The sequence below is a fragment of the Struthio camelus genome, chromosome 15, assembly GCF_040807025.1.
Source record: "Struthio camelus isolate bStrCam1 chromosome 15, bStrCam1.hap1, whole genome shotgun sequence".
In the NCBI taxonomy this organism is placed as follows: domain Eukaryota; kingdom Metazoa; phylum Chordata; class Aves; order Struthioniformes; family Struthionidae; genus Struthio; species Struthio camelus.
Genome location: NC_090956.1, coordinates 2,436,705 through 2,461,618, shown reverse-complemented (window position 1 = coordinate 2,461,618; position 24,914 = coordinate 2,436,705). Strand labels below are relative to the sequence as shown.

Genomic DNA, 24,914 nt, shown 5'->3' with positions numbered 1-24,914 from the left:
AGGGAAGAAACAAAAATAGGGGCCAGACAAACAAAGCGTGCAGGAGGCAGCTGGTAGCCCGCAGCTGGGCATGTACCAGCTCACTGGTAGAGCTTGAGTGTGATGCAAACCAGAGCAGGATGCAGCCTGGGTGATGCTGCAAATCAGAGCAGGCTACAAGCTGGGTGGTGCTGCACACCAGCACAGGATGCACCCTGGCTTTGCTGCACACCAGTGCGGATGCACTTCGGCATTGCAGCTTCCCCCTGCCCCGTTCTGCAGCTGCACCGAAAACATTGCATTTTTCCCTGCTTTGGGTCCAAGTGAACAGCATCCCACCCTGGGGCAGGAGGGGGGGATTAATGCTGTGAAGTGCTTGGCTGAATGTTGCCACTTCGGTGCAAAACACAGCCATTAAGGGAAGGGTTAATTTGCACTGGCCCAGGAGGCAGGGATAAAGGCAAAGGCCTGGGATGCTTAACCCCCCTCCCTCTCCCTGCCTCCCCATAGGTTTGTTAAATGGATAGAAGATGGCATCCCCGAGGACCCGTTTCTGAACCCAGAGCTGATGAAAAACAACCCGTGGGTGGAGAAAGGAAAATGCACCATCCTCTGATGGGCCCGCATCGACCTCGCCAGCCGGCAGCAGAACGGCTCCTACTGACTTAGTTGCTCTTGCGTTAATGCTGAATGTACTTTTTTTTTTTTATTAGTTAGTTTCCTAATATGACCAACTGAACAAAAACCCTACCCTCCTCTTGTCTTATTATTTCTACTAGTAGAAGTGTTTCTTTTTTATGTCGGGTAAAGAAAACATACGCAGGATGGGCAAAATTGTTCAGAGAAACACTGATTTGCATTGCAGCCGGGACCTGGAAGCAGCAACACCAAACAGGCAAAGGCGCCTCTTGGGTTATCCCTGAGTTTCCAATTACAAACCTTCCCTTGCCTCCGCCACCACTGCTGTGAACCTGACAGCCTCTTTGAAAGTATAAGGGAAGAACACTTTTATAAGACGTTTTCAGTAATTTTACATATCCTTTTGTAAACTGTAGAACATACAATTTTGCAGCAAAACAGGCAAAATATGACAACTAAGCGTTTATAAGTGAAATAAACAGAGCTAGACCTCATGGTTTATTTATTTCTATTTTTCTATTTTATCACTTATTTATTTTTACAAAACAGCTAGGTACAAAAGAAAAAAAAAATCAGGAACATCCTCACACACCGCCTCTGTTAGTTAGAAAGCTGAAAGTCAGCTTTTTCTTTCTGTTTGGTACATAAGCCTTCGCTTTCCCTTCTTTCCCGCTACAGCAAGTCCTTAATGTAAATATTCCTCCTGACAGCATTGGAAACGCCTTCGTTAAACCGGAACCAGACGTCGCTCTTGCCCACGGCCTTCCCGATCTGCTTTTCGATCGGGTCCTGTTCGGCGGGCTGGGAGGCTGTTCGGGGGGAAGGGGGAGGACGGCTGAGTGACCACAATTTGCAAAAACTCTAGTTTTAAGTTACAAAAACTTAAGAGGCAGCTCTCTGGCTTTCCGAGGCTGCCCGAAACGCAGGGCCGCGTGCCCAGACGCCCCCGGCCCCGCTGCGGCGGGAGTCACTTCGCTTTTAAACCCCCCACTCCTGGGTCGCCCTGCCGAGCGCCGCGGACCCGCGATCCCCCCGCACCTACCCAGGGCCGGGGCTGCCGCCTTCCTGACGAGCGGGCGCCCAAAGAAGTCGGTCTCAGGCTGCAAAAAGCAGGAAAAAAAAGAAGGTTAACGCAGCTTTATTGCTGCCTGCGTTAAGAGCGCGTATGCAGAGACGGTCAAAAAACGTACGAAGGGTGTTTCTGCCAGCTCCGTGCAACACCAGATGCCTGTTACCCCAGGCGCTGTCGCTCAGGTCTATGTAATTAAAAGCCAAACGAGCCGCAGGTACTGGCCAAAGACCGCTCACAGCACCGCTCAGGAGAGCGCCCCGGCCCTGCTTCCCCCTTCACCCATTCAACCGTCCGCCGCAGGACGGGGAACCCAGCCGGGAACCGAATGCAAATCTCTGCAAAAAGGGTGAGCGGCTTTGGTAAAAATGCAAACAGCATTCAAAATCCAGGAGGGAAAAGAAACTTAGCGAAGGGCAGGCTTGACTGCGCCTGTGGGGATGCCGAAAGCAGCAGCCCGGCCGCGGTGCGAGAGCCCCGGCGCTGAACAAGCCCCAGCCGGAGGCTGCCTCCCCCCGCTAGCTGCCGGCAGCCCCCTGCTCCCGCCTGGCGTCGGGGCCCGGCACCGCCGCCGCTTCCCCCGGGGTAACGTAACCCGTGTCGGAGGCACGTGGCGTGCTGGCATCTGCCGTCCCGCGGACGTGGCCCTCGTCCGGGGCCGGCGGCCGCCCCGCGGCTCCCCGCTCCTTAAATCCCCGAGCGCCGACGAGGGTGACGGCCGGGAAACTTCTCGGTTACATCTCCTCCGTAAACACGGCTGCTCTCGCCTGGGACTGATCCTGCAGCGAAGGCTGCTGCGACCTCGCAGACAATAATTGCACCTTCGGGGCCAGAGTCTCAGCTATTTTATACTACCAGATACTGTGGGAAGAGGCTACGCCAAAGAAACAAACGGCGAGAGGGTGGGTGCCAGCAGCTAAGGGTCAGGGCTTTGAGACAAGGCTGAGAGATCAAGCATAAAGTATTAGTCTTTATAGTAGGAACTGCTAAGAAATTAGGTTAAAAAAACGTGGAAGCCGTTCTGCACTCAACAGCAGTGAAGCCTGGGTGCTGAAATCTCGTTCCGTTTTGGGAGGCTGATGAGATGTCAGCATTGCTCCTAGCTCTTACGGGCGAGCCGGGACGCCTCATCTTCCTCGGGAGCCCGCAGTCGGGAAGAGAGCGTGGTCCAGCACGCTTTGACACGGCGTCAGAGCTGGCCCCGCTGTTGAAATGCCCCCACGGGACCCGAGCTCACCACGCGGCGGGGGGAGAAGCACATCGCCCCATGGGGAAAGCGCAAACCAGGCAGCTTCATTCTCTTAAATAAATACTACTACAATCCTCCCATATTCTTTCCATAAAGCTTCTGCTAGCATCTCCCGCAGCCTCGATTCACCTCCCCTGGGCGGTGGGGAGGTCTCAGCCACCCGGCACCATCCTCACCTTCTCACCCGCGGTGGCTTTCCTCACGATGTGCTCCAGGCGCTGCTCGTGGTTGCGGAGAGCGGTCTGGGGCGCCACGGGCTTCGCATCTGCTTTCGCCTCCGTTTCACCGAGGCCAGTCCCAGGCTCCTGGAGGGAGAGAGGTCGGCTTGAGCGAGGAACCTTGCATCTGCAATTGCCCCTTTTCCCTCCATCTCCTGGAGAGAGGGCAGTGCCCAAGCCAAGGGAGAAAAATCCCTCAGCTGAGAGCTTCTATCTTCTATTTTCAGAGAGTTTAAAATACACACAAATGCATTTCCTACCTGGGAAGACAAGCCAGCGCGGCCTATCACTGATAAAAAACTCAGCATCAGACTCTACTGCAGGAAGCCTTCGTTGGCCACCACCCCTCCAAAGCTCAGGTCCACCAGCCAGTGGGGTCCCGCGGTGGGGTCACCCCTCAGCCCCACACTCTCCCCCTTCTGCTGCCCAGGCAAGCGGGCGTATTTCCGCTGCCCTATCCCCCCGGCATCTATTGCCATCTGTTTGGTTTACAATACACCAGTGACCTGGCGAGCATTTTTCAGTATTTTCTGTCTCCCAGCAGTAACGCTGGATTACCCAAGGCAGCACTTCAAGAACATGTTTTCTGTCTCTTTGCCTTGTACTTCAAGGTCGGCACCATGCAAACACGAATCCTTCAGAGAGGTTCTTACACCACCTCTTTGCCATACACGCGCTCCCCGAGAAACACGCTCTGCTGCAAGAGGGATGCTCGCGGATTAATGAGCTCCCCGCTGCACCACGGCAGGGCTCACTGGCAAGTCATTAAAATTACACAAGCTGAAACGATGCCATTTCCGAGCCTCCCCATCTGCACGTTCCCGCTTTGGCTGGGCTCCAGGCGGAGGGTCCCTGCCGAGGGCTGCGGGAGGGGAAGGACGGGCACGGACGCTGCTGGGAGAGCTGCTTTAGGAGAAGGGAGCAATTAAAAAAGGAGCCGAGTCACAAAAACCTGACATGCCTTGGGGGGATGCTCCTCTCCCTCCATGCCCCCAGCAGCGCTAAAAGGCCTTGCTGGCACCTAACCCCTGCCCGGGGTGTCAGCTCCGCTCGGCTCCCCCTCTCGCACCGCGGCAGCCCCCAGCCAGAGTCCGCCAGTGCCCCACGGCGGCACCCAGCCCTGCCTCTGCCCGCTCCCACTTTAACCCACGGGGAGCGTTTATTCCCAGGATTTTTGCAAGAGGATGAGCCGCTCGGGCTCACCACCTGCAAAGCTGATGTACTCCACTGCATACGCCGTAAGCCAGAGACAGATGTGCAAGTGTGCGGGCTCCCGGGATTGGGGCGGGGGAGGGTGGATTTTAATCCTGGATTTTCATTTGCAGAACGAAAGCCACCAGCCTGCACGGCGCGTTGTCGGGAAGTCGCCAGCTGGTGCTTTTCCTCTCCTTTGCTGCCATCAGCGGTCAGAGGGGCAGCTGCTATCAGCCAGGGCCAGGACAGGGAGCAGCAGCTTTTTGTAACCCCAGACCTGTGGCACAAGCAGGGCTCCACTGAGACATCCCACCAGGCCCTTTCTCAGCTGCGGGCAGTACCGTCTGGCTCCTTACCAGCATCTCCGCATGCACGCTGACAACCTTGCTTTAGAAAGACTATGTCCCCAGCACAGTCCCAGGGCTGTCACCCCACTTGTTCAACCAACACCCCAGGCAATGAATCCAGCACAGCTGGCCCCGGAAACCCCAGGATGTCTCAGAGCTGAGCCCTGGCCCCGCTCTCGCCGTGCCTACCTCGCTGACGTTTCGCGCCTGGAGCAAAGCCTCCATCCTTCTCATCTTTTCCAGCTCAATTTCTCTGGCTATCAGCTGCTTGGCTTGGTAGGTGAGCTGCCTCCGAGCTGGGAGGTCGGGGAACCTGCAGACATCTTCCATGTTCCTTCATTAACAGGAGGGTGCACGAAGAGGGCAAAAAACCAAAGACAGACAAGAAATCAACATGAAAAATTTTAGAAAGCAGTCAGTCAGATTCGCCACTCAGGCATCTGCTGCGTTGCAACCCTGGTGGCAGGAGGCAGCCCCACCATCCACCGGCGGTGCAGAAGGGGGCTCACGGCCCACCAGGTCCCACAGCCAACGCGGCGAGGTTTGGGAGCACATCTGGCCCCATCCCCGTGCTGCGCCTCTCTGCCGTTGGGGTGAAGCCTCACATTCCCCACCTTTACCCCTCCGAGGTCCACGTGCACGACCACAGTTTTAGGAGCAACCCGGCAAAAGGTGCCTCAAGTGCATACCCACCTCACTTCAGCGGATCTCAAGTCAATGAGAATTCAAAAGAGATGATGTGCTTCTTAATCTCAGTTTTAATGCAAGAACAGGAAATCACATACTGGTTGGTTCCAAACCAAGCTCCTGGCACCAAGTTTGGTCCACAACAGCATTTTGCTACCTCCTTTTCTTCCTGAGCTCTTACAACACTATCCAGTTCAGCCTCACCTTAAATCAATTGCCTCACCTCCCACTACAGCATCCTTTGCAGCACCACAGGGAAAAAAGGAGAGAAAAAGATTATGACCAACACCATTGTTCGTTGTATTGACTTACAGCTGTGAACAGCCATTTTGGTTAATCATAGCAGTTTTATCCAGATCAGGTGCACCAGCCCCATTAAGGAGTTAAGCCTTTTTCAGGACAGTTAGAGCAAAGACAGCTCGAGCACTTCTTAGAAACCACCTGATTTAGTTCATCTGACAGTTATAAATATTTCATACCTTATCTGCATTTGATATCATTTCCATTCAAATAAAGGGAATAAACGCACATGTTGGATGGACTCGTAGTCATTTAGAAACTAGTTGTCAAATCTACTGTTCAAAAAGTCCTTTCTCTTCCAGTTTTTCCTCATGTGGTCACTGAGCTGCTTTTAAAGACAAGCAGGAAAGCAACAAGATGGGCACCAAACCTGCCACCGTAGGAAAAGTAAACTCTTCCAAAACCTAGCTTTGCTTTAAAAACATCGCTCCTGTTTCAAACACTGCAGTCACTGAAAAGAGGCACCATGCTGCTCCTACGCGTTTTCTACACTCTGCAGCTTTTGGACTAGCAGCCCAGCGTGGGGATGGCAGGATGTCTCGCTACAACCTCAGCAGGTCCCTTAGGCGTTTCCATGAAAAAATAAAACGCTTCACTGTAATTAGATACAGCTGTTTGATTTAACAGAGGCTAATTTTTTTTAATTAACTTTTTTGTACCAGGAAGACATCAGCATTGCTCCAAGCTATGGGTCAGGTCTGTGTTACTGCAATATTTCCTCAAACCCTGGAAGCGTTTCCAGCTCTGCACATGCTTAAAGCATGAAGAAGTCTGAAGTTTTGTGATGACACACTATTGATATATAAATCCAGGAACAAGACCGATAGAGCTAGTCTGTTGTCTCTCATCCTGACGCAGCACCCAGGAGCTCACCCCAGCATGACCGGGCCGAGGTCGGCAGCCGAAGGGGAGCTGTGAAGCGGTCGGAGATCGCTCCGGCCTCCGGAGCGGTAGGGATGACATCCGAGCTGTTCTGGGCACGCGTGAATGGGGATATCAGTCACAACATATAAAAAAGCCTCTCTGCGAGCTGTCTGATGACAAGCACAACCACCTCCAGGCTTAGCTCTACTACACCGCTAAGCCACAGCGTGGGAGATGCCGTACAACCTGGTGACGCTGGCGGCTCCTGGCCGGCCGTGAGGCGGGGAGGAGCATCGATGCCTGCAGGGAGCTCGGGCTAGACACTGCGTCGCCTGCCGTTAGCGCTGTGAACCTGCAAGAACCTGTCCCTTCGCTAACTGACACCAGCTTTACGTTGTGGATACGTCCTCAACGCTTAACCCACTGCAAGACGTTTACGGCAAAATTCCTTAGAAATAGGTTTTGCTTTGCAAAGAGGGTCCATGCTGCCAAGCACTGGACTTCCCTTCACTCCTGCTTTTTGCCGGTGAGAAATGAATCTGCCTTGGGCAACGCAGCCTCCACTGACCAAGCCAAAGAGCGCACCACCTCCTTCCCCCAGCAAAGCCTCCAGCACCTTCCTTCCCTTCTCTGCTGGCTCTTGGCATCTGCAGTAAGAGCCAAAAAGCAACTATTTCCTTTCCTTTAATCCAATTAAAGCAAAACAAGTCCCCCTTTGGCACCAGCATGACTAGATAAGCCGGCAGCACGGGACCCAGCAGCCGTCGGCAGGCGGGCGACACGCACGGCGGCCGAGCTGCCAACCGCTGCTTCTGCGGTCTTGCAGGGGAGGTAAAACCCTGGGCGTCAGCGAGCAGCGGGGGCTGCTGCTGGTGTCTCAATGTACTGCTGGGAAGGGCCAACTCAGCAGGGCAAAAAAAGGAGGTAAGAACCATCACCAAAAGAGAGAGAGAGGAAAAAAAATGGGTATTTAGACTGAAAAAAATCTCACTAAGCCCCTTAGAAGAATGGAAGGGATTTGGCACAGCAGGGCGTTTTTGCAGCATTAACCTCAGAAGTGCTTTGCCCTTATTATTATTTTTAAATACATATAGGAAAGGAAAGAGTCACATCATTCTGATTTAGGGCGAGCATTTCAAAAGTTCCTAAAAGACGCAGGAGAACAAGTCTCTCTGGGATTTCTGCTTTTTTGTTCGCGACGTCTTGCCCGTCACGGATAAGATGCAGTGGCCGCACAGGAGAGGGGCACGGCCGGGAAACGCCAGCAAAGAGCCCACTGCAGGAAGGAGAAAACAGGCAAGCCGGAGAAAAGCCAGATTGGTGGAAGTTAAAGAGGATAAAATAAGGTTTGATTAGCAAAGGGGGAGGCAGCGAGGGGTGGGAGCACACGCAGGGAGGCGAGGTCCTTAACGTCAACATGGAGACAAGCGCGTTTGCTCTTTTGGCTGGTTTCCATCTGGCTTCTGACCTCAAACACCACAAATGCCTCTCAAAAATCACAGCGTTTTCCATCAGGAAGAGGAGCACAGAAAAGGGACTGCCTAGACACTTTCTCACTGCAAGAAGGACCGTGACGGCTAGCATTAACGCTCATTGACCATTTTTCATATCAGTTACTAAACCTCTAGTTGTAGCTTCTACTCTGAAAACAAAAAAATGTCCTGGTCCAAGAGGGACGCAGCGTGACCTGGGAACGATCAGAGTGACACAGCCACGTCCCTGGCTTGGATCAGGGCTCTGCCTGCTCGCCCTCAGGACTCCCTGGAGCTAACTTGGACCTCCCCAGAGAAACCTTTAACCTCTGCTGTAGGAAATCAAGCCAATGCCCCGATGCCTTCAGGCTCCAATATCTCCCTGAATGCTTTCATTTCTCTTATTTACTATTTTCAACCCAATCGTCTTCTGTCTGCCCTTTTAAGCATCCACCAAGTCCTATTTCAGTCAACACCCTGCGTTGTCCAGCCCTGTCCAAGGTAGCCCCTTTTATTTCCACCAAACTGCCCGCAGATTATTAAGGTGACAGATTTATACCAGCGGTGTTTCACATCGCAGCATTCGACTTACGGGTCGAGCTTGTAGACATACTGGCCCTCGGGCGTGCGCTCCTGGTGGTAGGTGAGGTTGTAGGCCAGCATGGTGTTGATGAGGTCTGTGAGCTGCTGCTTCTCCTTGAGGCTGTACAGCTGCATGTTCACCTGGGAGGAGAGCGGAGCTCTTCAGGGAACGGCAGGGAGGTTAAGTAAGGGGAGAGCGCAATTAATCTGTAAAATAACTTGAGGCAGATATTTTTCCTTGATACAAGAAAGGACAATTAATACCCATGAGGATCAGACCAGAGAGAAAAAGATTAGTTTCCTATTAGGGACACCATGTACTTTGCGGAGCTGGGAAAGTCCCTTCCATTGGCCAAAAGGGTAAATGCACCGTCAAACGCAGCCACATGCTTCAGTGAGGTGCTGCACAGGAGAAGCGCTGGGAGCCGGAGGAGAGAGCATACAGGGCTGCTGGGTGCCTCACCGGCCGGAGCTTCGGGGCGATGATATCCAAGAGCAAACAGAGCACCTCCAAGACGAGAGCCTGCTGCCCGGCACGGCTCCGGGCGCCAGGCGTTATCCCCGAGACCATGGACATGATGAGGTTCTGCACGTGGTTCAGCTTGGCCAGGGCCTGGGGCGAGAGAAACACTTCAGCAACCGTGCGGCAAACACGGCCACCGCCAGCCACCTCCATGGGCGGCAGGGCTGGAGCCAGGCGCCCTCCGGCCCTCCCATTACTCGCCTCGTGCTGGCTGTTGGGATACGCCAGCCGGGGGATGCTGGAGGCTGCGAAGAGAAGGTGGAAAGCCACAGGCAGGAAAGGCAGGTACCTCATCAGCTGGAAGCTCTGCCCATGCAGCACAACCCTGCTGAGCACATCGGAGAAGCCCAGCCACTCCAGGGCCAGGCACACCGAGCTGAAACTAGAGTCCCTCAGCTTCATGTTGAGGAAGTTGTCGTACAGGCCCTGCAAGGGATTGCACAGAAACGCTGTCACCAGTAGCTCTGGGCCAGGCAGCCTAGCCCTTCAGAGCTGGGATGTTAAGCATCCCACTAAATTCACCTCCAGCACTGCCTATCAACTCAATACTCTACCCAGAACTAGCATGGAGCATCGACTAGCAGCCTGCATGCTTGCAGGCTACGGCAGGGAGGGGTTTCTGAGCTACCGACCAGCCACGACACCCAGGATCCGTGTGCTCCGCATGGCGCGGCAGGGGAGGCACCTGGCTTTCGCGGTCGAGCTGCTTTACCTGGGTGAGCTTCTCATGCTCCCCGGTGGTGACGGCGAGGTGAAGGATGCGGTGAAACCTGTGCGAGGCCGTGAAGCCAGCCTTCACCCCAAGGTGCAGCAGGCCGTCGTCGCCCCCAAGGAGCTGGTTCGGCAAGGCGGGGTCCATTCCTATCCTGTGCCTGGGGAGACCAGACAGGAGGGTGCTCAGGACGCACAGCTGAGCAACGAGCCCTTACAAAAATGGGGCGGGCCAGTGCTAAATGGGTCAGCAAGGAATAATTGGACCATTTAAATACTGTCTTCAGTCTGGTTTGATGTTAAACTACTGGGCACTAAAAAGAGCATCCAAAGCGAATCTGGAACACACAAATCTGCTTAAACAAAGCCCGTTCTGCTGCAGGACAGATCGTCTGCCCAGGGACGGTTCAGGTCTCCCCACCATACACCCTGCAAGGAGATTACGCGAAACCACAAAGCAGCATGCACCAAACAGACCGTTTCCTAAGCTTCTGCACATGCTAGTGACCTAATAAATTCCCCTGGTTATTACCTTTGAACCTTTGGGAGCTGGAAAATCTCTTGCCAAATGGAGAAGAGCCCTTTGTTTTGGTCCTTCATGCCTATCTTCATCGTCTGCACCATCTGCACACTTAGCTCCTTCTGGCCTCGGCCATGCAGGAACTGCAACACAAGAAGGTGTTGGGCTCTGCGAAGGGGGAAACTCCAGGAAGGAAACGGACAAAGGGAGAAGGGGGATGCCGACAACAGTTATCTGGCACTAAGAAAAACACGAGACAAAGGCACCGCATCCTTCCTCGCTTCGTAGGGGAATTGAGCTTCCTTCCCACTGCAAGCGAAGGGGTTTCTGCCCTACCTGCAAGGTGTTTATGCACGAGCGGATGTCGTTCTCAGTCTTCTCGCACAAAGCCAGGAGGGCTCCTGTGTCTGCCTTCATGCCCTGCCTGAGGGCAATCTAAAAGAGAAGGACTTCCTCAGACCCGCTCCCGTCCGCTTGTCCACTTGCCAGCTGCAACGCGACTCCCGGGCAAAGCCCAGCGCCCAGCCGTACCTCCGAAAGCCGCTGGGCCAGCCGGGACGGGGCCGTCTGCGGGAAGTTTAACAGGAACGACTGCTGCCGCAGCTGCCTGAGAGATGGGACGTATCTGGCAAAGGGAAACACAGGGATCTCTGAGCAACCCTAACAGAAGAGGAAATCCAGTCATTAAAAAGGAAAAGTGCATTATTTAATAGCTAGCTACACAAAATTGTGCGTTTGCATGCACAAACGCTCTCATATGTTGAAACCTGAGAAGAAATCACACCAGCAGACAAAAAACCTGATGAGTTTAAGAAAAGCTGAACGTGTTGCAGTTTTACTCTTCGGAAGGCATTTCTGATCCGAGGTCCAGCACCAACCAGCTCAGTGAGGGGAGGCTTTGGCGGAGGGTGCCCTTTCCTGCAAGGCTGAAGGCAACACTACTCCTCCCCACTAGCACCACTGCGGCCACCTACCCAGGGAGCCTGGGCTGGTTCCACCTCTCGCTCTCTCCCCATTTTCTGACCCAGATGGGCAAGCAATACTAACTGGTCATTGCAGATGCAGATGATGGGTCTGAGCAGCAGGCCACCTTCCCTCCTTCTCCTCCGGCCTACTCCGGGCACTGCCTCAGCCTCCACCTCCTTACGGTTGAGGATATTCAGCAGCACATTGACAGATGCCTTGGGAAAAGTTATGAGGAAAAAAAAGAAATTAATGCTTGCTGTGTAGGGAGACAAGAAACAGTTGGTAGAAACCGAGCAGGGTCGCAGCCAGGGGAGCAGCTGTGGACACGAGGCGATAACCCAGAGGCAAGCGCAAAGGCAGCCTGATGCAGGCAGCCGGCAAGGACTTACGGTGGGTGCGCCATCGATCTCATCGATGATCAGACAGTTGGGCTTCTCGTTGGCGCCTAGCACTGACTTCATCTGCGTGGCAGCTTCGATGCGGGTTTTGAAAGCCTCTGGGCTGCGGTCATCACTGCAACAAAAAAAACACACTGGGTTGCTCCTGTACGGCGCCTTTCCCATTGGCATTTTGGATGGAACAGGGCTGGGCAGCCCGCACAGACTCACCTGGCGTTCATTTCAACCACGTTGTACCCCGCGTGCTTCGCGATGACATGGGCCAGCGTGGTCTTTCCTAGACCAGGCGGGCCGCACAGCAGCGCTGCCTGCAGAGAGGGTGACATCAGCCACGCACGCAGCAAGGCACAGGCTTATCCAGCACCCACCGCGCCTGCGATATAAGGGGGCCAGGCTCTACAGCCTGCAAACAGCTCCACCTTCAGCCCCTGCAAGCCGCTGCACCGATTGCCGTGTTTGTGGACATGCTGGGAAAAGGGACAAGAAGCTGCAAGAAGGGAATTATAACAAACTCTCAGAGGGGACAGAGTCACCCCAGCTGGTAGCTGTCTCTCTCACGCACGTGAGGATTCGTTTAAGTTTGCAGGGCAGCAGATGGAAAAGGCTATACCCTGGAGAAGCAAAACTGTTAGTATCTAGTTTTGTTTCCTCTTTTTCATATCCTTTTGTTGTCAGGTTAAAGCTGGTAAAACGGCCTGGATGTGTCAGCTGAGGTCCCTTTACTGCCTCATCATCACTGCTCTTTCCTGGATGCAGAACTTCTTGCTCAAAGACATGTCACACCTGCCCAGAACAATTAAAGTCAAGACTAACCTCTCCCTAAAAGGGTACATCTTTCCTCAACCAGTCAATTTAATCTGCCTAAGTTTTGCTGGAAAACTTCTCTTGAAATCTGTTCCCCTCCCCCTGCTACCATGTTATTTAAGCTGAAACAGAAAAGGAAAGGAGAAAAACATCACATCTGCTAAAGGAGAAAGAAGGAATCCAATTTCTCCTGGATTTGTGCTGAAAGGAAAGACTCTGCTCCCCAGCATGGTGGTGGGATTAGGGGGACAGGAGAGGAAAGACCCTTCACAGCTGCATCCTGTCCCGCTCACCTTGTACTTGGGTCTCTTGTGCTGGTCCAGTTCAGCCTCCAGAATCTCCTCTGTGAGCTGGGCCTTACTTTTCCACTTATTCTGCTGCTCCTTGGGCTGTTTGGACACAGGAGGAGCCTCAGCGCTGGGCTTCGCTTTCTTCACAAGTTTCTCCTTCCCGAACACCACCGTGTCCCAGAGCTTGAGCCACTTCAGAAGGCAGCGGTTTGTGTACTGAATGTCAGACATGAAAGAAAGCAATCGGCATTTAATCTCAGAAGCATCCAGCTGAGGAGAGTGAAAGGCCTCCCCTTTGTGGCCTAAAAAGCTGTGTTGCATGCATAAGAACGAGCTGAGCTGCTCAGATGCCAGCCTGGAGGAGGCAACAGGCAACACGTCTGCCCAGACAGACCTCAAGCGCTTGTCACCTTCCGCCCTCCACGCGAGAGGCTGGCTGGGTTTCCATGACGTATCACTGTGTGACAGGCTGGGCCAGAAACTGGGAATGCAGCTTCCCTTCCTGGCTCAGCCAGCATCCCCTAGTGGGACCAAGAACAAGTCCCACCATCTCCCTCGTATGCCTCAGCTCAATCCAGTGGTTTGCAGCCTTTCCCAATTTGCAATTCCAGTTTCCTACACATTTTCCAATACAGGTTAGCTGGCTCAAGTCTGTCCAATAGTCTTGCTTGTCTTGGTTATCTTTTATAGACCCTTTAGCCTAAGGGTCTGCAGACGACAGCTGAAAAACCACTGCTGCGAGCTCTCTGAAGCAAAAGCTGCCCCCGACCACCTACGTGGCGGTCTAACACAAGCAGAGTCCCCCAGCCAGCATTTCCAAAAGCCACACTAGCACATGCTGCTGGTAAAACCTACACGCCACACCATTAAAGAACAGTTATAAAAACGTTAAACCCACCCAAACCCCGCTTATACTGGCATCTCACATCATCACTGAGCAACTCCGTGTAGCGCCGGGGAGTAAACCTGTCCACCCAGAGGCAATGCAAAGCAGACTCCTCCTCGTCATCCGCCATCTCCGCATCCTCGCTAGGCTTCGGGGTCTCATCACTGTCCTGGCTCTCAAGGCAGCTGCAAGAGTCATAAGCGAAGGGAAAGGCTCAGAGCAGAGCTCCGCAGTGCACCATCCCTTCCACCGAACACCGCATTGGTTACAGTGCGGCAAAAATCAATCCACATCTTCCCAAGTGATAGCAACAGTACAGAACCCTCATCCTGCTCAGTCCTATGACCCCGTTACTTACACTGCACAGCACTTAAAGGACACAGTGCTGAAGAGAGCTATTCCCACGCTCACAATTTCCATTCCTCCGGCTCACACCTTCTCAGCACCCAGAGCAATGCAGTTGCAAAGCTACTGCTCTTGACAGAGGATTGACCACGGTGCTGCATATAAATATTCCCATTTACTCTTTCTATTGAAGAAGTCCTTAGAGGGATGCTCCAAGATAAGGACTGTGCAGTGTTAGGAACTGCACGCTCCCAAAGTAAAAGACGGGCACCAGATGAACAAGGTGCCTGTCAAAGACTGGCGAAAGAATTATCTTCGTTTTATAACGACCTGCCCCAAACCACACAGGCAGCAAGGGCAGAGCTGGGAATTAAAACCTAGCTCCTCAAGCTGCGGGTGCTGACTGCCAAGAGGCTCATCCTATGCTCACAGGCACTTTGTGGCTGGGGTCCCAGCAGGAAACCTCCACTCCTGGATCCCCCCAGGAGCCACATCCGAGAGCGCAGCAAGGACAAGAACTGCCCAACAACTTACCTGTTTATGATCTCTGTCAGCTGCTGCGAGGCCTCCAGAACGTGCCTTCGACGCTTGAACATAAACAGGGCGAGAGGGAGATCAGAGACGCTCCACCAACCCACAGCTGGCCAGCGAGCAGGGATTTGAGAATCGACACTTCCCTGCGGGGAAGGTTCCCCCAACCTCCCCGGTGGGGGAAGCAGTTCCTGCAGTCCCAAGGAGTTTATTCAAGGACTAGCAGAGAAAGCCTTGAAGGTAGGGATAAGTTGCAGTACCTCTTCGTTCACTTGTTCCTTCAGGTAGGAGAAAGGTACCCCCAGCAAGTGAAGCGGCCTGTGCGCGTTCCAGCCCAGGGAGTCGGGAAGCTGCAAATGGCACACATACGTTCACATCGATGTATGGCGCAGACACACGTTTCACACCTCATTAAAGATGCACCCCTGAACCAGAGCTCACCGACGCAGCTAATCTAAACAAGCGCAGCCCTCAACCCCTCTTACCTCCACCCCAGTCCTGGAGCGTTCTTCCTTCAGAACCAGAAAGACCCTGGTGCCCTCAGTGGACGTCACGTTGACGTAGTCCTCCAGGACAGGTGGGCGCTTGAGAACTCTCTTTGGATTCTTCTCGGAGGGTGGCGTGGTTTGAAGAGGAACCATGTCACTCATTCCCAGGTGGTCCAAGCTTGAGAACATCAGGCCCCTTTAGAGAGAGGCAAGAGAAAGAGCACTGCAGTCCCCACCCTAAGGAAGAAATTCAGTAGGGAGCCATTTCAGCAGCAGCAGCATCTTGCAGGCCTTGGTCTACCCAACACCACTCAGGGAAACAAAAAGGAAGCAGCTGAAGGTAGAAGGTTAATAGGTCACAAATGGAAACACATTAAACTCCCATGCGGGCATCTGCATTCAGAAATAAAGCAGCCTTAATTCTCTGTAGCTTAACCATAGGAGGATTTCCCTCAAAACCCTGGGGGATTAGACTGCTGGGAAAAACATGCTACTTTATTCTGAATGAACATATCCCCGTGCTTTAACTTAAACACGCTGCCTGCGCACAGTTAGTTTATCCACCATCACCTATCGAAGCATAGGTGCTGCGGTATAGGTGCTCTGGGTATACAGGGCTGGCACCACTCAAAGCCTACACTAGAGCACTCCTCTAGCAAACCCAGAACGCTTCCGGATGGGAACTGCTCAATCCCTGTCCCTTTCAACTCCCTCCAGCCTCCTCGGCCCAACCGGCCAGCACAGCTTGAGCAGCGCCTCCCTGAGGCGCTCACAAGCTCAGATCTGAACCTCACTGAAACTCAAGTGACAGAGCAGGGCATCTCTCAGGGCCACGCTTGCAGGAACAAGACCTACAGACGCTTGGACTCGCTCATGATGTCCCGCTAGCTGTGCTAGTGCTCCAGCTCCTCAGGTCCCTCAGCCATGACTGCAGCAGCCCACGTCCTCTCTCCTCCGCAACACAGGCTTTCAGGCAACATCTACTACTCCTGAAGGCAGGCACCCGTGTGCCCAGGACAAGTGCAGGTGCACACTCCCAGGAACACCGCTGCAGGTGCCCTGGCCCCACACCTCCCTTCAGCGAACGTGGCATGTCCAGCTGGCGCTGCGAACAGAAACACAGCGAGCCCGTACCACCACCCAGCCCCTTTCCCTTCCGACCCAGGCGGAGATTCGATAGCCCTGCGGTTTCCAGCGGTAACACAGTTCATAGCATTAATACAGTTCCCAGATTTAACATAACTCTACACAAAAGCAGGAGAAGATGCCTGGGGCTGGCTAACCTGGCACTCTGTGGGGCAGCAGGTGCCGCTGGGTAGGGTGGCAGGGTAACAGCATCCTGGGGGAACTCAGGAACCAACTCATCATCTACACCAAAGTCCAGCTTCTTAACAGCTTCCAGTCGCTGCCGCTTTGGCTTCGGAGCTGCGAGGGGCAAAAAGGAAGAGAAGAGAAGCAACCTTGACCAATGCATGAAAGTTACAGTGAAAGCTCACTGGGCTACGCCTCCATCCACCCTTGAGATGAGCATCGGAAAGGGCTCAGGGAGGAGCCGGGGCTCAGGAGGAGCTTCAACACCCAGGGACAACACGGGTCACCCCGGCCATGAGACCACCGGCCAAGGACTGCTGCTGCCCTGCAAGAGGGAGCGGAGGCCCGAGAGGCCCAGGCACCGCAGCGGGACCCGCCGAGGGTGCACGCGCGGCCGCTGCCAACGCAGGAGTTTAGCCAAACCTACTGAGTGCTGCAGAGGGCGACGGGGGCGGCTGCCCCCCCGGGGACACCTCTGGCCCCGCCGGGCGCCGGGGGCTGCCCAGCTCCCTCTTCTTGAGGTTGGCGCCCGGGGGGTGACGAGCCCCTTCCCGGTGGGCTCGGGGGCTCGGGGCAGCCGAGTCCCCGGTCGCGTCTCCCGTCGCGGCGGCTTCCTCCAGCGTCTGCTTTCTGCGGCGGAACTGGGAGGTTTTGGGGGCCGCAGGCGGGGAGGGAGGATCTGGAAGAGATTTCACGTGAAGCCTTTGCCCTCGGCAGGCGGCAGCGACGGGGCACGGGCGCCCCAGCTCCTCCCGCGCGCGCCCACCTTCCAGCTCGGCCAGCACCTCCAGCTCGGCCGCGAAGCGCTCGTAGAAGTCCTCCTCGGGGTCCTCCCCGGGGCCCCCGTCGGGGTCCTCCATGGGGCCGCGCCGCGCCGCGCACCCGGCTCCCCCGCCCGCCGCCCGCGCCGCGCTTCCGGCCGCCGCTCGCGCCTCGGCGGCGGCGGCGCTGATTGGCTGCGACGCGCCCTGGGCCGGGGCGGCGGCGGCGCTGATTGGCTGCGACGCGCGCCCGGCCGGGGCCTGGCGCCGCTGGTGGATACAATGTAGCCGCTCGCCGCCGCCGCCGCGGCCCGGCCCGGCCCCGGCCCCGGCCCCGGGGGCAGGAGCTGCAGGTCGGCGGGGGTGCGGCGGGAGGGCAGGAGGCCGGGCGGGGGCTGGTGCCGGTGCCGGTGCCGGTGCCGGTGCCGGTGGCTCTGGCAATGGCGGGGAGGGCGGATCGGGTCCGGGCGCCGCTGGGCCCCGGCGGGGCGCGGCCGGGCCCGACCCCGCTGGCACCGCGCACGGGCCTGGGGGCGGCGAGTCACATCGCCCCGGTGCTGGCACGGCGTGACAGCCGGGTGGCCGTGGCACTACCTCTCAGCACCCAGGTCCCTTTCCGTCACCTGCCGTGACGCCCCGATCGATCCCCCCTCGCCTTGCTTCTTGCCTTGCTCGCGGCGGGTGGCTTGAGTCCGTTTCGCTCGCGTCCCCTTCTCGGGCGCCTGCTGAGGCAAACGTGGAGGTCGCTTTCTCACAGCGGTGATGGATGAACCAGCTGCGGCACGCAGGTCTTGCAGCCCAGCTCGCTTTGATTTGTGGCTGTTCCCCGCAGGGCTCGCCATGGAGCCGGGCACCATTGATAACCTGTCCATCCTGTACCAGAGCCCGGACTTCATCGTGGTCAACAAGCACTGGGACATCCGCATCGACAGCAAGATGTGGTACGAGAAGCTGACCCTGCAAAGTCAGCTAAAGTACCGATTCCCCGAGCTGGCTGACCCGGACACCTATTACGGCTTCAGGTGAGTGCCTGCGGGACTAAACGGACCTTTGGTTTCGCTGATCTCAGTCAGCTGCTCACATCTCCTTTTTGGGCACCGCTGCGTAGGAGCAGCGATGGGTGCCACCGCTGCACGGACCGTCTGAGGTGCTGGCGGGGCACCAGTGACACAGGAGCTGAGCTAGGGGAGACATGGGCCAGCACTCGGCCACAGGCCGAGCTGGGCCGTGCCTGCCACTGCCTTCGCTAGCTACAGCCCCGGGTTGGCATCTTCCCCTAACTTCCCCCAAATCCATGTCACGAGAAGAGCAGTGCATGGGGTCCCTTGTGCTCCCAGCGTAGGAGCATTTCTCTGCTTCAGGGTTATCACAGGCAGGGTAAACTGGACTATCCAAGAGAGCCAGGCACCCAAACTTAGCGCCCTGCCTCAAAGCAGGGCACGTACGAAAAGAAGAGAAAACCACAGCTGCCAGGAATCCCCCAGAGGATGTTCCCCATCCGTCTCCTCCACAGGTTTTGCCACCAGCTTGACTTCTCCACCAGCGGGGCCCTCTGCGTGGCACTCAACAAAGCTGCGGCAGGAAGTGCCTACAAGTGTTTCAAGGATCGGCTGGTGACCAAAGCCTATCTTGCCCTGGTAAGTCTGGCCACCAGGTCTGCTCTGTCATAGGTTGCTGCGGCCGCTGCCGGCCCCGTCTGATCTGCGAGTGTTAGCTCGGGTGGGTTGTAGGCCGGCAGGACTCTACAAACCACAGAGTTTTCCGGCCTGATGCTGCTCCCAGTGACAGCTGGAGTCCAGATCTGGACACCTGTCCTGCAGCCTGGTGTTTTGCAGCAGTTTGTTCACTGCCTCTGGGAGCTGAATGTAAAGTCCAGGCTGATCTTCCTGTTTCTGGACATATCTTCTGAGTGGGCTGAATGGCGACTTGCTCAAGTGTGTTTCATGTCCTGGCGTGGCTGAGCAGTGAGGATCAGGCTCGATTTGTCCAGTGAACCGGGTTTCTCCTCCTCCGCCCTTCAGGTCAGGGGCCACGTGAAGCAAAGCCGAATGACGATCCAGTACGCCATAGGGAAGAACATGACCGAGGGCATGACCCACATGATGTGTATCGAGGGCACAGAAGGTAAGCACCACAGAGCTGAGCCACGGGCTGCCCAAACAGCATTCGCCCTGTGAACTGACCCCCTTCCTGCTCTCCTTCCAGGCTGTGAAAATCCCAAGCCTTGCCAGTCAGAGCTGATCGTTCTTGAACATGGATCCTACAGCGGGGACCCTGTAACCAAAGTGCTGCTGCAGCCGCTGACAGGTGGGAGCTGGTGGCCAGGGCTGCGCAAGCATGGAGCAGGATTTCTGCGCCGGGAAGCGGTAGCAGGAGCTGGGGGCTGCAGTGCCGGCTAGCTCTGACACTGCTGCTCGGCCAGGCGTGGCTCATCCGCTCGAGCTGGTAGGAAGAGGTGCCATGCCAGAGAGAGGAGCCGGAGGTCCTGCTGTTGTCCTGCATGTGCAGCCCTGGCCCTTGGCTGCAACGTGGTTGCGTGGTGCAAAGTCTGGAAAGGGCTGAGCTGAAAGCCACACTCAGCTCATGGGGATTTACGTTCTCTGACGAGGACAAACACGATTTGGTGCATTGTCACCTCGTACCACAGGGCTCTCAACTGGGTGGTGCGGTAACCCCTATCTGTGATGACCCTGCTTCTGGTTTCCCCCTAGGGAGGACGCATCAGCTCCGGGTTCACTGCAGCGCCATTGGCCACCCCATCGTGGGGGACTTCACCTACAGCCACAAGAAGGACAGCAGTCCCTACAGGATGATGCTCCACGCCTACTACCTGCGTATCCCCACCGGGAAGGAGCTCATCGAGGTCTGCGCGCCCGACCCCTTCGTGACCGCCATGGACAGCAACTGGGTGCCTCACCACATCACTCACCGGCTGGATGAGACCATCCAAGAGCTAAAGGACAAGATGATCCAGAAAGGGGACGAGGAGGAGAGCCAAAAAGCCATGCTTAGTAGCGGAGGAGAGGAGGCACCAAGCAAAGCTGGGAGCACGGACGCAGAGGACCAGCGAGCCAAGTGTGAGCAATGGTTGGCGGAGTGGGCTTTGGAGTGAGCAATTCAAGTTTCTGCATTTCCAATCCAAAGCTCCGTTTTTGCCCTAGTGGGTCCTGGCTGGCCTCCCCCACAAGCCCAGCGCTGACCACATCTGCACTTTTTGTATGCCATAGTTTCCTTCACTTCCAGGACTGGGATGAGAAAGATTTTAGCAGCAGCTAGGATTGGCTTTTTTTTTAATGAACTCATCACTTGTCTGACCCCCTGGATGCCCCTTTCCTAACTCCATGCCTCAGCAGCAGTTAGCATGTCCCGCACCAGCTTCGAGCGCAGATCGGACCCAGAGTATCACACCCCTTTCCCAGGGCTCAGACGCAGTTAGGTGAGCGTGGACACGAGCTTTGCCAGTAAAGTGATGGACGTGTCTGCAAACCTGTAGCGCTAGGATGCTAAAACGCACCCCATCGAAGGGAAGGGGGAACACGAAACGTACGTCCTCCTGGATGCAGCTTTGGTATCTGCTTCCCACGTTCCCACCCCTTGTTCCTGCCTGCAGGCTGCGTCCCCTCAGGGCAGCTGGTGAGTGGGGCTGCCCCACTTCTCATCGAGGGAGTGGGGAGGCAGATCAGGAGGCTGCTGGCCGCTTCAGGGGACGAGGACAGCTCTCTTGTCCCAGAGCTGCCGGCAGGGTATCTGTGGGGCCGCAGCGGCTCTGCTGCGCGGGGCAGGTTCCTGCACAGCCAGCGCAGAGAGGCGGCTTTCCTGCAGACTCGGCTTCTGGGTGTTTGGCCCGCCAAACTGAGGTGTGCGAAACAGGAAAGGTCCCCTAACCGCCGCAGAGGATTGCTGCTTTCCCCTCCCTGTCTTTGCAGATTTCCTTGCCGCATCAGACCACATGTATTTTTTTAAAGGTTTGTTGAAGATGAGTGAATTAATACTAATAGATTTTAAACTTTTTTCAAATTTCTATGAAAAGAATAGTCTTTTACCAGTTCTGAAATAGTGATGGTCTTGGAAGTGCGTGTATTTTTAGTACTTGTACCCCAAATAGCTAGCATCGCTAAGCTTTTTTTAATAGATTTGATTATTCTTTCTACTAAGATTTCCTTTTCTTAGCATCCACTTTTATCCTGGATATGTATGCAACCCCTGCTGGGACAGAATTGTCAGGTAAAAGCCTCTTTCTGCTTTTCCTTAACGTCAGGGAATAAGGATCACTTTTTTGTCTTACTGCTTGAATCCCTCGCTAGCAGGGTACTAGCACTAGATGGTGCTGGAAACAGGTCTTCCAGTTAGGCAGTTTGTTAGGGCTGTGGCAGAGGGAGAACAGCAGGAAAAATGGCTGAAGCTCTAAGAAACGCTAAAGACAGATGCGAGCAGCAGGAAGGAAGCTCGTGTTTCAAGCTGGACCTCAGTGTGGCAGCATGCAAAGAAAAGTTGGTCTGAAAATGTCCTTGCTTTGCCAGTCAACTTCATACTGCCTTTGCGCTCTAGTTTCCACCTCACTTTTCCTCTGCAGCCCTTAGAGGAAGTTTTGAAAATGAAGAGAACAGGTTGGCTGGAGTGGGATTATGAGAGACAGCCCTGAGACTACTGAAGGACATCAGCGACTGTAGCCTATTACAATGTATTGTCACGACTGGTTTTATGCATATAGAGCACCAATGCCCTGGAGTACGCAGCACTGAGCTGTCCCATCAGCGTGTGTGCCTAGAGACCCTTTAATTCCCAGCCCACTCTCTGCACGGTGCAGTAAGCCCTGTTATATTTAAAATACGCCCAACAGTTGTTTCCTGTTACCAATATACCTACTGAGAGGGGCGGATGAAGTGCTGTAGCCCCTGCACGCAGGCTCACACTTGATATGTCTCCAACCCCTGTGCGGTTTTGCACAGCCGTCCCGGCTCACCTCTCATCCCGCAGAGAGGCTGCTCCCCGATGCCCGCTGTGCTGTCGGGTGCGGCCGGCGCGTGTCACCCGGTGATGAGCGGTGGCGGCTCCTGGCTTTTGCAGAGCTCAGTGCAAAGTGAGCCAGGGTCTGTGCTGGCAGCTGGTGGCTGGTGCGGCACCGCGTGTTGGCGCCTGCATTTTCCCTGCCGAGGGAGTTATGTGAGGTCGATGCATGCAGCTGAGCCGCGTGCTGGCAGCTCGTGATGCCAGCGCTCAGGCACACGTAGGAGACAGGCTCACCGCTGGCAACTCACCTGCCAAGCCAGGCCCTGCATATTGAGGCAAGAACCAGTAGATTTGTGAGCTGACACTATTTGTTAGTGGCAGAAGGCCCATCAGAGCTTCAGAAGTACGGGAGATGCGTGGCCCTTGGTAGGAAGCTTGGTTGCGACTCTGGTGTGCTGAATTTTGTTCCATTAATTCCTCTGCAGGTCCCAGCCTCACTTTCCCCGTCTCCCAAGTGTGGCCAGGGCGGGCAGCCAAGGTGGGCAGCCTGGTGAGATGGCCAGAGGAGCGTCCTGAGCCCGGACGTTAAGAGTGTGTGCATATTAGCTGAAGAGTTAACGGCACCAATGTGCACTGGAGGGCTTAAAAATGAGGGGTGAAATTTGCAGCAGTATCAGAGATGCAACGCATGCTTCCTACAGGTCTGGTGTGGGGGACGGTCTCCACTGGGACTAGGACTCCCGCGAGTGCCGGAGGAAGCAGCCATCAGCTGCAGGGCGCTTGCAGCTCGCATGGGTGGGGTCTTTTCAGCCGTCTGGGACAGAGGCTGCCTCTCGGCCATGAGGACTGCAGTTGTTGGCGGTGGCATTTAGGGACACCGATGCATGTGCATAAGGGGCCAGTCACGTAGACGGTGAGGGCCAGGGAGCCCAGGCAGCCGGCAACCGGTGAGCAGTATTTGCCCACCAGGAACACTGGAGGAACCCCAGCACCCTGCACCCATCTCAGCCTTCACATATTGCACTTTTACCCCATGTTGCAGGAACCAGAGAGAAAAATATATATTTTTCCTTATCTTGGAGAGAGGTATTTTACGGTAACGCTTTCACCCTGCTTTCCCTCCTTCATACTGGTGTGCAGTGTTGCTCCGTCCTGATTGTGTAGTTCCTTCCACTGGGTAATTCGCTGTGTCTTATGTGGATCCGCTTGTGTATCTAAAACATGGTGGGGGGGGGGGGTTGTGAATGGGTGTACATGTGTGTTGTGACGTTCTGTACTTCTTGGAATAATCCTTATTTATTGTTGCACATTTGTGGACATTACTGGAGTAAATCATTTCACATATATACAGCATTTGAACCAGTGGTCTCTCAATTTGCCCAGCATTGCATGAGAGCGTGGCAAACAACCAGCAGCGTGCTCAGTGGCGGTGGCCCTGTGCACCGTGCCGAGGGGCTTTCGGGAATGAGCACAGGCCGGCCAGGCAAGACCGGCTCCAGGACTCCAACCTGGCAAACCTGTTGGGCAAGCACTGGCTTTAATCTTCCCCCTCACCCAGGTAAAATCCTTGTTGCCGAGACTAGGGGGATTACCCACCTGAAAGCCCTCCTCGCCGGCGGCTTCAGGAGGGCAGAGGAAACTCAAAGAAGCTCCACCATTAGAGAGGATTTAGTAAATCGTGATAAGATGAGCAAGGATGCAGGCGAGGAGGTGAATGCAGATGCCCTCATGTGCTCGAGGGATGCTGGCCCTGCTCTTTCTCCAGCCCATCTCTTCCCATCACCGGCCACCTCCAGCCTCGAGGATCTCCAGGCTGCTCTGCTTCCCTTGCTCTCTCTCTGGCCCACAGGGCAGTTGAACCTCTCGTGCTCCCCTCTGCTAAAAGGAAAGCGTGCTCTTCTGTAAAATCAGGGGATGAGGCTGGCATTGAAGTTAGCCAGCTCTTAGTCTTTTTTTATCGGAGGGGTAAGTTATGATGGTGCTTTTCAAAATCTGGCCCGAGGTCTTCTCCAGTGCATGGAGTTTTCCACTAGCTGATTTCACACATTTTCTTTCAACAAAAAAAAAAACATTATTTTTTTTCCCTCCCAAACCCCTTAGCAAGATACATATGCCTTTCCTGGGGAGAAGGATGAAGCATCCCTCTGTCTGTGCCCATACCCACCCCACGCGCCTGGTGGCACGCAGGCTCCCCGGAGCCCCCCACAGCTCGACGCCCCAGGCAGAACTGCTGCAGCAGCACAGTGGCTGCAGCGGCACAAACTGCAGGCAACCCCAGGGCTGGAGCTGGACAAATTGGTAGTTCTTTCGGCCTGTTTGCTCAGTTCTGCCGCAGGGACCTTTTCCATCTCAAATATCTGCAGTTCAACCCTGTTTTGCACTTGCTGCCCTTCCCCAGAGAAGGGCTGTAGGGCCAAGCGCTGGTGCAGGCCTCGGCACCGATGTACTCCCCTCACGTCCCTAAGGCGCCCTCACCCAGGACCTGCTGCCGGGGGGGGAATTTAGGATCTTAGATGCCATCTCAGGAAGGTCTGCTCCATCCACACCTCCCTGGCAAGGCCCCAAGGACCTTATCTCCAGCCCCATCGCATTGCCAGCCTTCCCTGTCCCTCAGTGACCTGTGTTTGCAATTAGACCTCTAACAGGAACTGGTTTCAGTTTTCTGAAAATAGAAAATCCCAAAGTCACCCAATAAAAAATATTTGACTGACAACACCAGCAGCTGCTATTGTCCCAAACCAAATAACAAAAGGAGAAAGCAAAGCTTTGCCTAATTTCAAAATACCGCAGACCTCTTCTGGCAAAAAGTGCTGGGAGCAGAGCAATGCTG

The 24,914-nt window shown here is 55.1% G+C and overlaps 2 protein-coding genes across 3 annotated transcripts; one reads left to right on the top strand and one right to left on the bottom strand.

Annotated features, from left to right (window-relative positions):
* Window positions 1–1,114: 1,114 nt before the first annotated feature.
* Window positions 1,115–17,287, bottom strand: CHTF18 (chromosome transmission fidelity factor 18). Its single transcript, XM_068907818.1, has 22 exons — window positions 17,140–17,287; window positions 16,801–17,052; window positions 16,346–16,487; window positions 15,060–15,258; window positions 14,835–14,924; window positions 14,578–14,630; window positions 13,739–13,883; window positions 12,816–13,028; window positions 11,929–12,026; window positions 11,710–11,833; window positions 11,402–11,535; window positions 10,886–10,979; window positions 10,691–10,789; window positions 10,367–10,497; window positions 9,836–9,995; window positions 9,325–9,549; window positions 9,064–9,213; window positions 8,611–8,741; window positions 4,885–5,029; window positions 3,113–3,241; window positions 1,661–1,718; window positions 1,115–1,427 (listed from the first exon to the last, which is right to left on the bottom strand). Exons 1-22 carry the CDS (start codon window positions 17,231–17,233, stop codon window positions 1,291–1,293), a joined length of 3,003 nt encoding a protein of 1,000 aa, XP_068763919.1. The 5' UTR covers window positions 17,234–17,287; the 3' UTR covers window positions 1,115–1,290.
* Window positions 17,288–17,354: 67 nt separating this feature from the next.
* RPUSD1 (RNA pseudouridine synthase domain containing 1) lies at window positions 17,355–23,437 on the top strand. 2 transcript variants are annotated; one of them, XM_068907819.1, is made up of 6 exons: window positions 17,355–17,487; window positions 17,967–18,156; window positions 18,648–18,771; window positions 19,156–19,258; window positions 19,340–19,441; window positions 19,846–23,437. In XM_068907819.1, the coding sequence occupies exons 2-6, from the start codon at window positions 17,975–17,977 to the stop codon at window positions 20,244–20,246; spliced, it is 912 nt and encodes a 303-aa protein (XP_068763920.1). In that variant the 5' UTR covers window positions 17,355–17,487; window positions 17,967–17,974; the 3' UTR covers window positions 20,247–23,437. The 2 variants fall into 2 exon arrangements, with proteins under 2 accessions (XP_068763920.1, XP_068763921.1); XM_068907820.1 differs by having other exon boundaries at window positions 17,396–17,487; window positions 18,017–18,156.
* Window positions 23,438–24,914: the final 1,477 nt, after the last annotated feature.

Bases quoted from the DNA above. Each gene is read 5' to 3' on its own strand.
- CHTF18 (XM_068907818.1), bottom strand. From the start codon at position 17,233: ATGGAGGACCCCGACGGGGGCCCCGGGGAGGACCCCGAGGAGGACTTC. The intron at 16,488-16,800 runs GTAGGTTTGGCT...TGCCCCTCGCAG, and splicing joins GTCGCCCTCTGCAGCACTCA to CTCCGAAGCCAAAGCGGCAG. The intron at 5,030-8,610 runs GTAAGTCGAATG...CTGTTAATGAAG, and splicing joins TATGTCTACAAGCTCGACCC to GAACATGGAAGATGTCTGCA.
- RPUSD1 (XM_068907819.1), top strand. From the start codon at position 17,975: ATGGAGCCGGGCACCATTGATAACCTGTCCATCCTGTACCAGAGCCCG. The intron at 18,157-18,647 runs GTGAGTGCCTGC...TCTCCTCCACAG, and splicing joins GACACCTATTACGGCTTCAG to GTTTTGCCACCAGCTTGACT. The intron at 19,259-19,339 runs GTAAGCACCACA...CTCTCCTTCCAG, and splicing joins GTGTATCGAGGGCACAGAAG to GCTGTGAAAATCCCAAGCCT.